Consider the following 12,777-nt stretch of genomic DNA (forward strand, 5'->3'; position numbering starts at 1 on the left):
CAAATCAAAGTCAACTGCAAGTCATGTCATCATCTTGATGTCATGGTCCTCTTTGAGAATGAAGGACAAACACAACAGCAACAGCCTGCTAAACTTTCCCCTATTGGTAGGAGAATTTGCTACTTATTATTTACTTTATGGATAGTGATATGAACACTAGAAATGAAAAGGTCAGGGGGAGGGGATACTGGATGACATTTAAATCATGAGTTCTCTAGATTCACCTTATGGTCTTATGCAATAATACCTTCAGAGGGCAGATGGTCCAGGGACAAAATTAGACCGAGGTCTGCTGTAAGCAGAAATAATTTACGTAGATATTACATATGTACACATATATATGTATAAATTATAAGTAGAGCCACCTGTTCACCAACTGTCTAGAAAATCTATTTCAATAAGAGTTAAGAGGGAAATTCTTGCATCTCTGACATCAACAACCCCAGAAGGTACTGGCTGAAGTAGGTGACTTTTGAGATAGATATAGACATAGTTATCAGAAATAAAAGAAGAAAGGCTACAGAGAAGGTCTTTAATACTGTGACCCTATTGGCAGGAGAATTTTTGGGTTGATGTGAACACTAGTGATGAAAAGGGCAGGGAAGGGGTTATGGAAGGATATTTCAATTGTGCTCACTAGATTCATTTTATTGTATTGGACTACATGATCTTTAGAGAGTAGGCAGTCCAGGGACCAACAAATTCTAAAAATAAGAGAAATAATTTATTCATAAACATAAATACACATACACATACACCTATATGTACACAACATATGCATGCAATATTTATATATTATATGTATATATATATATATATATTGAGTTGGTTATTAACAGACTATCCAGTGAATGTGCTTATTGAAATATGAACCAAGGAAAAGGGAAGATTCCTGTGTCTCTGACATCAAAATTCCAGGGGTTTCTGGTAGAATTAGATGATGCTTAAGTTAAGGAATGGAAGTTGCCATTTAAGTCCTTAATATGAGAGAGTCTTTTTATCCAAAGAGCCTGTGACAAGGCTATGCTTCTCTTAATTTTTTTATTGGGATAAAAGATTGGAAGGTGACCTTAAGATCATTATGGCCAGAACCCTAGAACAATATGTATTGGGGGAAGGGGATAAAGGCAAGTTCAGAGGGATTTAAATACCTGTCTCCTTTATTCTTGGGTATCTAGAGGGGCAGAGCCAAGATGGCAGAGAAAAGGGACTTGCCTGAGCTTTCCCAACTTCACCTCCAAACAATTTTTAAAAATGCCTCAAAATAAATTCTGGACTGGCAGAACTCACAAAAAGATGGAGTGAAACAATTTTCCAGCCCAAGACAACTTAGATGGGCAACAGAAAAGGTCTGTCATACTGGATTGAAAGTAGAGAGTAGTCCAGCTCTGGTACAAGCTGTGCCAGCATAGACCACCCTAGCAAAAACCAGGATCAGGCCTTTGGGGCAACTGAATTAGTGGATGATATCCAAAAAAACAAAATTAATGTAGGAGAAAAAAAATAGCCTGGGAGAAGGGAAATGGGAGAGGTAGAATGAGATAAATTAACTGACATCAAAGAGATATAAAAGAACTTTTACAGCAGAGGGGAAGATAGAAGATAGGAACACAGGTAATAAGATAGGTGTGGAGGAGCAGAATTCTTGAACTTTATTTCATTAGAACTGGTTCAAAGAGGGAATAACATACATACTCAGTTATGTATAGAAGTCTATCTTACTGCACAAAAAATGTAGAAAATGAAGGGGATATGAGAAAATGGGAGGCCGATAACAGAGAGGGAAGATGAAGGGAGAAAGTAGTCAGAAGTAAAACATTTTTGAGGAGGAATAGGGAGAAAAGAGAGATAATAGGATGAACTGGGGAGAAATCATGTGGAAGGAAATACACAGTAATTATAACTGCAAAAATTTTTATAACAAAGTCCTCTGATAAATGCCTAATTTCTCAAATATATAGATATATGAGACAAATTTATAAAAATGAAAGTCATTCCACAATTAATAAATAGTCAAAGAATATAAGGCAGTTTTCAGATGAAAACTGCTATCTATAGTCATATAAAAATGCTCTAAATCATTATTGATTAGTAAAATGTAAATTAAAACAACTCTGAGGTACTATCCCATGCCTTGATTAATTTGAAAGAGATGGAAAATGCCTAATGTTGGAGGGGATATGGGAAAATTGAGACACTAATGCACTGTTGGTGGAGTTGTGAACTGATCCAACTTTTCTGGAGAGCAATTTGGAACTATACCCAAAGGGCTACAAAGCTGTGCATGCCCTTTGATGCAGCAATACCACTACTAGTTCTCTATCTCAAAGGCATATAAAACAAAAAGTGAAAGAATCTATAGGTACAAAAAATATTTACAACGGCTTTCTCCGTGGTGGAAATTGAGGGGATGCTCCAAAATTGGGGAATGGTTGAACAAGTTGTGGTATATAATTGTGATGGAATTCTATTGTACTATAAAAAATGATATACAGGATGTCTCAGAAAAACCTGCAATTGCATGAACTGATGCAAAGTAAAATGAGCAGAACCAGGAGAACATTGTGCATAGTCACAGCAATATTGTATGATGAACTTGACTTTCTCAGCAATACAATGATCCAAAGCAGTTCTGAAAAACTTGTGATGAAAAGTGCTATATCCAGAGAAAGAACTGATGGATGCTGAATGCAGATTAAAGCATACTTTTTAAAACTTTTTGTTTTCTTGTTGTTTTGGGGGGAATCTGTATTTCATAACATGGATAACATGGAAATAAATGCTTTGCATAACTGTACATGTGTAACCTGTGCTAAATTGCTTGTCTGCTCAATAAGGGGAGAGGAAAAAGAGGGAGAGAAAATTTAGAACTCAAAATAAAAAAGATAAATGTTATTTTTTTTACATCTAGTTGGAGAAAACTAATACTTGGGTCTCTAATGCCCAAAGGAGTTTCTGTTGGTTGAGATACCTAGTACCCTTATGATTTTGAATCACTATGTCTTAAAAATCTATGATATTTGATATTTAGCCTACCTACACAAAACTTGACTTGCAAAACTAAAATTAAAAACAAACTAAATGGATAGGTCAGGGAAGAAGATGGGGAGAAATTAAGAAAGGATAATCTTTTTTTCTAATTGTGTATAGAGGACCAGAATTGAAAGTTATATCTTTTGAAACATTATCCTTTGTAATTTTATATGTTTCTTCTCCTTGCTTGGTAATAAAAGTTCTATACGTCATTGTCCCCTTTGGGAAAAAAAAGTTTATGTGCTGTTTTTAGGAATCAGGATCAGGGATCAGGGTAATAGAGAAGTTGTGCTTTCCAAAGCTAAACTGACATGAGCTAATCATAGTTTCCAAAGAGTCAAGTTTGGAAATTTGTTCCTAGGATAAAGAAATATAGTTAAAGGATGCAAATGAGGCCAAGGATTCCAAATGTACATTACCTATGTAAAAAGCAGAATGTCCTTTGTTAGCAAAATTATCAATATACATAATTCCCAGAGGTGTAACTGGAGCTTCCCCAATTCCACGAAGCACATTTCCCATCAGCACATATATCCATATATGTGAACCAGATTCATTTTTGCAGCCTATGAACACAAGAATTTTGTTTTCTTTTCATAATATACTTATTTATTGAGCTATGCCATTGTTTCATATCTATCTATCTATCTATCATCTATCTATCTATCTATCTATCTATCTATCTATCTATCTATCTATCTATCTATCTATCTATCTATCTATATCTATCTGTCTATTTATATCTGTCCTATCTATCTATCTGTCTATCTGTCTATCTATCTATCTATCTATCTATCTATCTATCTATCTATCTATCTATCTGTCTGTCTGTCTGTCTGTCTGTCTGTCTGTCTGTCTGTCTGTCTGTCTATCTATAGAAAGGTGTTTATATCTCTTTAGTTTGACCTTAATTTTATTGGTCCAAGCAGATGTTAAACGTATTTTCATCAACTATTACATATTTTATCTTGGGAAAAAGAAATACAGCCATGCTTGAAACATTTTTATAATGATATTTCTTTGCATTAAAGAATAATGGTTAATACATGATCATTAGTCCTTACCTGGTTCTGGCAGTACTGATGATGCCATATTGCCTTCTGAATTTTCATCAGTTGTACAAACAGTGTAGGTTACTGTTGAATTCTCAAGAGGTTTAAAATTTGATGAAGTATCATAACTGTAACTAGGATAACATTTAAAATATTTAAAAAATCATATAAAGTATTCCTTATTTAGTATGCCCTCATCATGCAAACCAAATTTATATGTACTACCTTATCCCCAACACACAGAATTAGATTTTGCTCTAGTGCTTTTTGACTGCTTTGCAGTAGAATTTGTGGGTGACAATGGAGAAGAAATGCCCTTCAGGAATAAGGATATAATCTTTCCTAAGTAATGCAAGTAGACAAGGACTAAAAGGAGCACTGAATTACAGGTGAAGGGATGAAAAAAATTCCTTTTTACATGGTTTTTGTGTGTATCTCCAACCTGATATATTTGAAAATGGGATCAAGTACATGGGCACTCAAACACAGGAATTTTGTTAATTCCTATCTAAATATTAAGTTGATTAGAATGGTAAACCAGTCATTCAACCAGGGAATGACTAGGGAAAAAAGTAGTTGTCCTACTCAGAGATCACAAGCAACCAGAAGATCAAAAATCTTAGAAAGAGAAGGGATATGGTTTGGTAATTTGTCAAAAAGACTGTTTACTTCCGTTGATGCAGCCCTTTCTGTCCACAAGATGAGGGGAGGAAGCATTCATAAAGACAGCTAGAATGACTGATTAATATCTATAAGTGTAGCCACTGATGCAATTAACCAACAAAATTTATAGATTCCTACTATGTCTCAAACTCTGATAGAACGAGGGCAAAAATGAAAAATTTCCTCTATTCAAATCTTACATTTTAATAGGGGAAGCAACATGTCAGTAAATATATTACACAAATTTTATACATGGTATCTGGGGATAAGAACCCTTGGGGAGGCAGAACTAAGATGAGAGGTTAAGGCAGTGACTCACCTGAGCTCTGCCCCAAACTCCTCCTGATACTTTTTTAAATGACTCAACAAATTCTAGAGCAGCAGAACCCACAAAAACTAAAAGTAAATTTCCAGCCCAAGACAACATTGAGAGTTGGCAGGAAAGGTCTTTTGCACCAGAGTGGGAGATTAGCACAGTTGAACACAAGCCACGGTAGTGTAGACTGCATCTCACCAAGCCTGGAGCAGGCCTTGGGGTGATGGAATTAGTGGCAGCAATAGCAGTTTCTGGACTTTGTAAACGACAGATGCCAAAGACAACTTAAAAGGTGAGCAGGAAAGGTCAGTCATACTTGGTTGACAATGGAGCACAGTTCAGCACAGGTCAAGTCAGTGAAATCCTGAGCCCAGCAAACCAGGAGCAGGCTTTAAGAGTGACTGAATCAGCAGTGGCAGCAGCAGCTGCTGCTTTCAGAGCTCTCAGCACACAGATGGTAAGGGTATTGAATAACTAACTGCTCAGAAGGAGATAGGGTTTTTTTTTGCTAGTACTCAGGCAGGACTCTGTTGCTTTGGACATACTTAGATATGTATGGTATTCCTGGGTAGCACTAGCATAACAGAGCTTGCAGCAGCCATGGAAAAGGGGGCCTCTCCTCAGGCCTAAGACAGAACAGATTGCCTATGGTCACTCACAGACCAGAGCACAAATCAGGAGAGAAGTAGACACCTCTTATTAGATCATACCACTTTGGAAGAAGTAAATACCTAGAAGTATCTTTGAAACCCCTACACAAAACCCCTGAAGCTTGGGACAATGTGTCCTCTACCCTGGAAGCAGAGCTCTGCTTTAACAAAGAGTTAAGAGTCAATTAATAGTCTAGGAAGTCAATTAATAGACTAGGAAAATGAGCAAACAATGGAGAGGAAAAAACTCTGACTATAGAAAGTTACTATGGTGACAAGGAAGATCAAAACACACACTCAGAAAAAGGCAACAAAATCAAAGCTCCTACACCCAAAGCCTCCAAGAAAAAATATGAACTGGTTTCAGGCCATTGAAGAGCTCAAAAAGGATTTGAAAATAAAGTAAGAGAGGTAGAGGAAAAATTGGGAAGAGAAATGAGAGTGATGCAAGAAAATCATGAAAAATGAGTTAGTAGCCTGCTAAAGGAGACATAAAAAAATACTGAAGAAAATAACACCTTAAAAAAAGACTAGGCCAAGTGATAAAAGAAGTTCAAAAAGTTAATGCAGAGAAGAATACCTTGAAAAGAAGAATTGGCCAAATGGAAAAGGAGATCCAAGAGCTCATGGAAGAAAATAATTCCTTAAAAATTAGAGTGGTTCGAATGGCAACTAATGACTTCATAAGAAATCAAAGAATAATAAAACAACCAAAAGAATGAAAAAATAGAAGACAATGTGAAATATCTCATTGGAAAAAAACTGATCTGGAAAATAGATCTAGGAGATATAATTTAAAAATTATTGAGCTACCATGATAAAAAAAGAGCCTAGACATCATCTTTCAAGAAATTATGAAGGAAAACTGCCCTGATATTCTAGAACCTGAGGGTAAAATAGAAATAAAACGAATCCACCAATCACCTACTGAAAGAGATCCCAAAAGGAAAACTTCCAGGAATATTATAGCCAAATTCCAGAGTTCCCAGGTGAAGGAGAAAATATTGCAAGCAGCCAGAAAGAAATAGTTCAGGTATCATGGAGCCATAATCAGGATAGCATGAGATTTAGCAGCTTCTACATTAATGGAATGGGAGGTTTGGGTTATGATATTTTGGAGGGCAAAGGAACTAGGACTGCAACCAAGAACCACTAACCCAGTAAAATTGTATTTAACCTTTCCTGGCAAAAATAGACACTCATTGAGACAGAGGAATTTCAAATATTGTTGATGAAACAACCCGAGGTAAATAGAAAAATCTGACTTTCAAAAACTAGACTTAAGAGAAACATAAAAAGGAAAACAGGAAAAGAAAATCATAAGGGACTTAATAAGGGTAAACTGTTTGCATTCTCACATGGGAAGATGATGTTTATAATTCATAGACCTTTCTCAATATTAGGGTAGTTATAAGGACTATATATAGACAGAGGACACAGGTGTGAGTTGAATATGAAGGGGGGATAGTTAAAAGATAATATTAAGAGGTGAAAAACCAGGAGAAGGAGAAAGGGAGAGGTAGAATGGGTTAAACTATCACATAAAAGAGGCAAGAAAATGTTTTTACAGTGGAAGGGAGGAATGGGGAGGTAAAAGGGAGGGAATGAACTTTACTCTCCTCAGAATTGACTGAATGATGGGATAACATATTCTTTCAATCAGGTATAGAAATCTATCTTACCCTACAAAAAAGAAAAGGTGGGGGGCAGTGATAGGAAGGAGGGCAGATTGGGGGAGGGCATAGTCAGAAACAAAAGACTTTAGAGGAGGGACAGAGTTAAAGGAGGGAGACAATAGAATAAACTGTGGGAGGGAGTAAGATGATGAGAAATACAGGCAGCAGCAATAACTGTGAAAAAGAAATTCAAAGCAAGTATCTCTGATACAGACCTCATTTCTCAAACATATAGAGAAGTGAGTCGAATTTGTAAAAATAAATGATCAAAAGATATCAGTTTTTTGATATAGCTATCTATAGCTATATAAAAACTCTAACGCACTATTGATGGGAAAAATGCAAATTAAAACAATTCTGAGATACTCCCTCATACCTAATAGATTGGCTAATAGGACAGAAAAGGTAAATGTCAAATTTTAGAGGGGATGTTGGGAAAACAACATTTGGTGAGACATTAAATTATGTTGGTGGAGTTGTGAATTGATTCAACTATTCTTTTGAGCAATTTGGAAGTATGCCCGAAGGGAGCCCAAAAGCCTGCATATCCTTTGACCTTCCAATACCATGACTAGGTCTATATCCCAAAAAAGATAAAAAACAGAAGGGAAAAAGATCTAGATGAAAAAATATTTATAACAGTTCATTTCTGGGGACAAATAATTAGAAATTTAAGGGATGCACATCAATTTGAGAATGACTGAACAAGTTATGATATGTAATTATGATTACTGTACTATAAGAAATGATGAACAGGATGTTCTCAGAAAAACCTGAAAAGACTTATGTGGGCTGATTTAAAGTTAAATGCACTGTATACAAAGAACACTTTGAATTCCATGAATTCTCATCAACTATGATGAGTGTTTGTTTGTGTATGTGTATGTGTGTGTGCTGCATTTCTCCTTAGTGAGGTCTAAGGGAGGCATTAGATCAGTTATCTGTGGACCTAGAAATCCAGCATCAGACTAAGAGGCTTATCCTGCTTCTGGCATGGCTAGCTTATATTACTTAAATGAAATAACTACCCTTCCCACTCTCCCAAGTACTCTGTTGACTACAATACAATATGTGACCAAAAATTTCACAGAGAACAAGATATATACTTTACAAAAATGAATTTTTATACATGTAAATGAAAATATGTGTATATTATAACTGAATACATATATATGCATACGCTTTGCAACCATGTTCTATAATTTCTAAAAACACATTGTATATTTCTTTGATGATTCATTTTATTGTCCATAGACACAAAAGAAATATCAAGTATGAATCTTTTCATTTTGGCCTCATTCTTATATATTTAGGGTTTCTGAATTAAATATTTTGATCAAAAGTTTTCTACAGATTTTATGTAGAAAACAGCACCCAAAATGAAAAGCAAATATTACCCTCCTCCCTGCCCTAGGCAAGTCTTGGTAAATAGAGCTGTTTTTACCCTAAAGAGTGCTTATTTAGTAGTTCCTCTATGACAGAAAATTATCGAGACCAGGGAAAACCTGTGTGTAATTCAGCTTAAATAATAGCATAAAATTTAAAGTACATTTATTACTGATATTGTATATACTCTACAGCCTCTCTAATCACCCCCATGTTCTCTAATTTTCTATCTTCTCTCTCTATTGAACTCTTTCATGTTGTCATCAAATACACCCAAACATCTATTATTTTACATGCATAACACATTCATACACCCCACCACCACTCCCATCACCTTCACTATCGATAGCAACAATAATAAAAACCTTCAGTAGACTTATCATCCTAATAATATTCATTCACATACTTCCTGTATCATAATGGTTTATGTCTTTGTTTTGTTACATTGCATGTGAATTGTGTATCTAAAAACTTTTATGTTTTTATAAATCCAGGAGATCAGGGAGATTATTATATATGGAAAGATGAGTAAAAGTTATAAGAAAAGTAATTTCTCCATGTTATTACATAAGTAGCATGAGCTTCATGTAATTTTAGTAATTCATAAAGAAAATCAGAAATTATCATTTGATTTCTTTAAACACAAGATGAAAATTAGTTAAGAAAGTGAAGTAGGCTGCAACCATGCGGAAATGACACTAAAACCTGTTACACCTGGTTCATGGCCTCTAAAACCCTCAGACAAGTTTAAATGTAAATTGCATGTAAGTGACTTACTGATAATGATAAATACACAGATATGTTTGGATATATAGACACATACATATATACATATGCACATTCACACATGCAAATATACATACACAAATGTGTGTACATGTATTTGTATATGTATATACTGGTATATGTATACATATATACACATATAATTATGAAGTTCAGAAGGGTGTGGGGATTTGCCCAAAGTCATCCAGCTAATGGAGATGGAACCAAGACTTGAATCTTGTTCTCCTGTCTCTAGGCTTAGTATTCATTATACTACAATCCTGATATTTTGTTCTGTGATTGGAAAGGTAATCTAGAGTATTCATTTTACCACATGGCCATAATCCAGAGACTAAAATATTTGCAAAATGACTTGGTTGGCCTCTAATAGCATATCCATTGTCACATCCCTCAAATAAGGATGAGGCAGGTGATTTAGTAGCTTTGTGTATATGTATTAGAAAAGTCTAGGTTAAGGGTTGGAGATGGGGATAAGATAAAATCAGTTGAATAATGCATTTTTAAATGAAAGAAAAAAAGGTTTGGCACCTGTCAAGGCTGAAACAAAACCTTTGCTTGTCTAAATAATGGATGAATTTAAAATAAAATTTAAATGCTTCATTTAAAAAAAATTTCAGAGGCACAAATTTTGAAAATGGATATAGAATCTTCTTCGGAGTCAAGAAGAAATAGTTTAACCATACATCTTTTACAAATTTAATTTTATTCTCCTCAGTTGCATGTAAAACCTTAATATTGGTTTTTAAAAATTTTTGAGAGATGGCAAGCAATTTGTTATAGATTATACATGTTAAATAATGCAAAACATTTCCATATTAGCTGTGTTGAAAAAGAAAACACAAACTCCCCCTGAAAAATTAAGTTTAAAATGTATGCTTTGATCTACGTTCAGACTCTTTCAGTTCTTTCTCTGGTGGTAAATGTGATTTTTTTGTCATAAAACCTGCCCTTTATCTTTTGTTTAGTCCTAAATTCTTCCCTTATCCATAGATCTGACAAGTAAAATTTTCCAAGTTCCACTAATTTCCTTATATCAACCCTTTATGTCTAAATTATATACCCCATTTTGTCCTTTTCTTGGTACATAGTGTGAGATGCTGATCCATGGCTAATTTCTGACAGACTGCTTTTTAGTTTTCCCAGAAGTATTTTTTTTCTTCAAATAGTGACTTCTTGTCCCAGCAGTTGGGATCTTTGGATTTATCAAACACTAGATTGCTATGATCATTTGTTGCCATGTATTACATACCTAACCTATTCCACTGATCCCCTGCTGTATTTCTTATCCAGTACAAAACTTTCCTTTTTTGTGTGTGATTACTGATTCGTAATACATTTTGGGATCCGGTCCTGCTAGGTTATCTTCCTTCACATTTTTCACTAGTCTTCTTGAGATTCACAATCTTTTGTTCTTCTAGATGAATTTTGTTATTAATTTTTTTCTAGCTCTGTAAGATTTTTTTTGCTAGTTTGATTGGTATGACACAGAATGAGTGAATTAACTTAGGTAGAATTGTCATGTTTATTATATTGGCTTGGTCAATCCATGGGCAACTAATATTTCTGCAGTTGTTTAGAGATAACTTTATGTGAAAAGTTTTTTTTTTCTCAGTTGTGCTGATACAGTTCATAGGTTTGTCTTGGTAGGTAGATTCCAAAGTATTTCATGATGTTTACAATTATTTTAAAAGGAATTTATCTCTTCCTGCTGGACTTTATTGGTAATATATAGAAATTCTGATGATTTATATAGGTTTGTTTTATATGCTACAACTTTTTTTTAAATCTTGAAAGAATTATTTATAAATATACAAGAGCTTTATATCTTTAACCTTTGTGACATGGGAAAGTAATTTTTAAAAGTGTTTTCCTATTTCCCCATTCACCAATACTGCTTCTTGGAAAATTTTAGTTTTCTGGTTTATAACTTATTATTTTTGTCCTCCACAGAAAATATGAAGATAGCATTTTCTTGGTCTAACTGTGGTTGATCTTAGAGATTTTCCACCTCAGAAAAGCAATTCTTGGTGAAGTTTGAGGATGTTTGAAAGATTAGGCTGTTATTGTGAATTGGAGTGTCTTGATTTTATCTATTCTACCAAATTCCTGTATTAGAAAACAGAGCTGGGGGTGGAATCAAAATGGCAGAGTAATATCAGGGCCTTGCTTGAGCTATCCCCCAAGTCCCTCCAAATACCTGCAAAAAATGACTCTAAACAAATTTTAGTGCAGCAGTACCCACAAATTTCCAACACAAGGCAATCTGGAAGGTGGACAGGAAAGGTCTATTGCACTGGGCTGGGAGAGGGTTGCAGTCCAGTATTTGCCATGCCAGCACAGATGAGACTGGAGGGGCCTCAGGGGACTGAATCACTCACAGCTGTGGCAGTTTCCATAATTCTCAACTCCAAAATGCTAAAGACAACATTGAAGCTTAGTAGGAAAAGTTTGTTGGACTTGGATGAGGAAGGAGCATGGTCAGGCCCTATTCCTGCAGTGATGGAGGCAGCAGAGGCAGCAGCAGCAGCAATTGCTTCCAGATCTCTTGGCCCACAGACCATGCAAAGATCAGGCAGCTGATCAGAGGGGGATTGCAGGGATCTTTTTGATGGCACTAAGGAAGGGTTCTCTTGGTTTGTTCATGCTTACATCTCAGTCATAGTTCTGGAAGGCAGTTCTGAGGTGAGGAGGAGCTCTGGTGTGGTTGATGGTGGAAAGGGAATCCTCATAATTTCAAGGCAGCAAAGGGTGCTCACAGATCAGAGCACAGTCCAGGAGAGAAGTAAACACCTCTCCTTGAACATACCACCTTAAAAGAACTGAAAATTTACAGGTCCCTAGACATATCTCTGAAAACAACTGCATAAAATCCCTGAAGCTTGGGATTATACACCCTCCATACTGAAAGCAGAGTACTACCTTAATAAAGAGTTTAAAAGTTGAGCAATTGACTGGGAAAATGAGCAAGGAGTATAAAAAACCTTCATAATAGAATCTAATTTTGGTGACAAAGAAACAAAACATACAACCAGAAGAAGACAACAAAGTCAAAGCTCATACATCCAAAGCCCCTAAAAAATATGAATTGGTCTCAAGTCATGGAAGAGCTCAAAAAGGATTTTGAAAATCAAGTAAGAGAAATAGAGGTAAAAGTGGGAAAACAAATGAGAGTGATGGAAGAAAATCATGAAAAATGAGTCAAAGCTTGGTAAAGA

The 12,777-nt window shown here is 35.3% G+C and overlaps 1 protein-coding gene across 4 annotated transcripts in view; it reads right to left on the reverse strand.

The window, feature by feature from the left end:
• The window catches only part of LOC140533612 (solute carrier organic anion transporter family member 1B3-like), a 93,716-nt gene that overhangs the window by 44,143 nt on the left and 36,796 nt on the right, over positions 1 to 12,777 (reverse strand). For all 4 annotated transcript variants that reach the window (XM_072653563.1, XM_072653564.1, XM_072653562.1 and 1 more), the window contains exons 5-6: positions 4,098 to 4,219; positions 3,453 to 3,599 (exon numbers count right to left, since the gene is read on the reverse strand). In XM_072653563.1, the coding sequence (XP_072509664.1) occupies positions 3,453 to 3,599; positions 4,098 to 4,219 (269 nt within the window). The remainder of the gene's footprint in view (positions 1 to 3,452; positions 3,600 to 4,097; positions 4,220 to 12,777) is intronic.

The sequence above is a fragment of the Notamacropus eugenii genome, chromosome 3 (genome assembly GCF_028372415.1).
Source record: "Notamacropus eugenii isolate mMacEug1 chromosome 3, mMacEug1.pri_v2, whole genome shotgun sequence".
Classification (NCBI taxonomy): Eukaryota; Metazoa; Chordata; class Mammalia; order Diprotodontia; family Macropodidae; genus Notamacropus; species Notamacropus eugenii.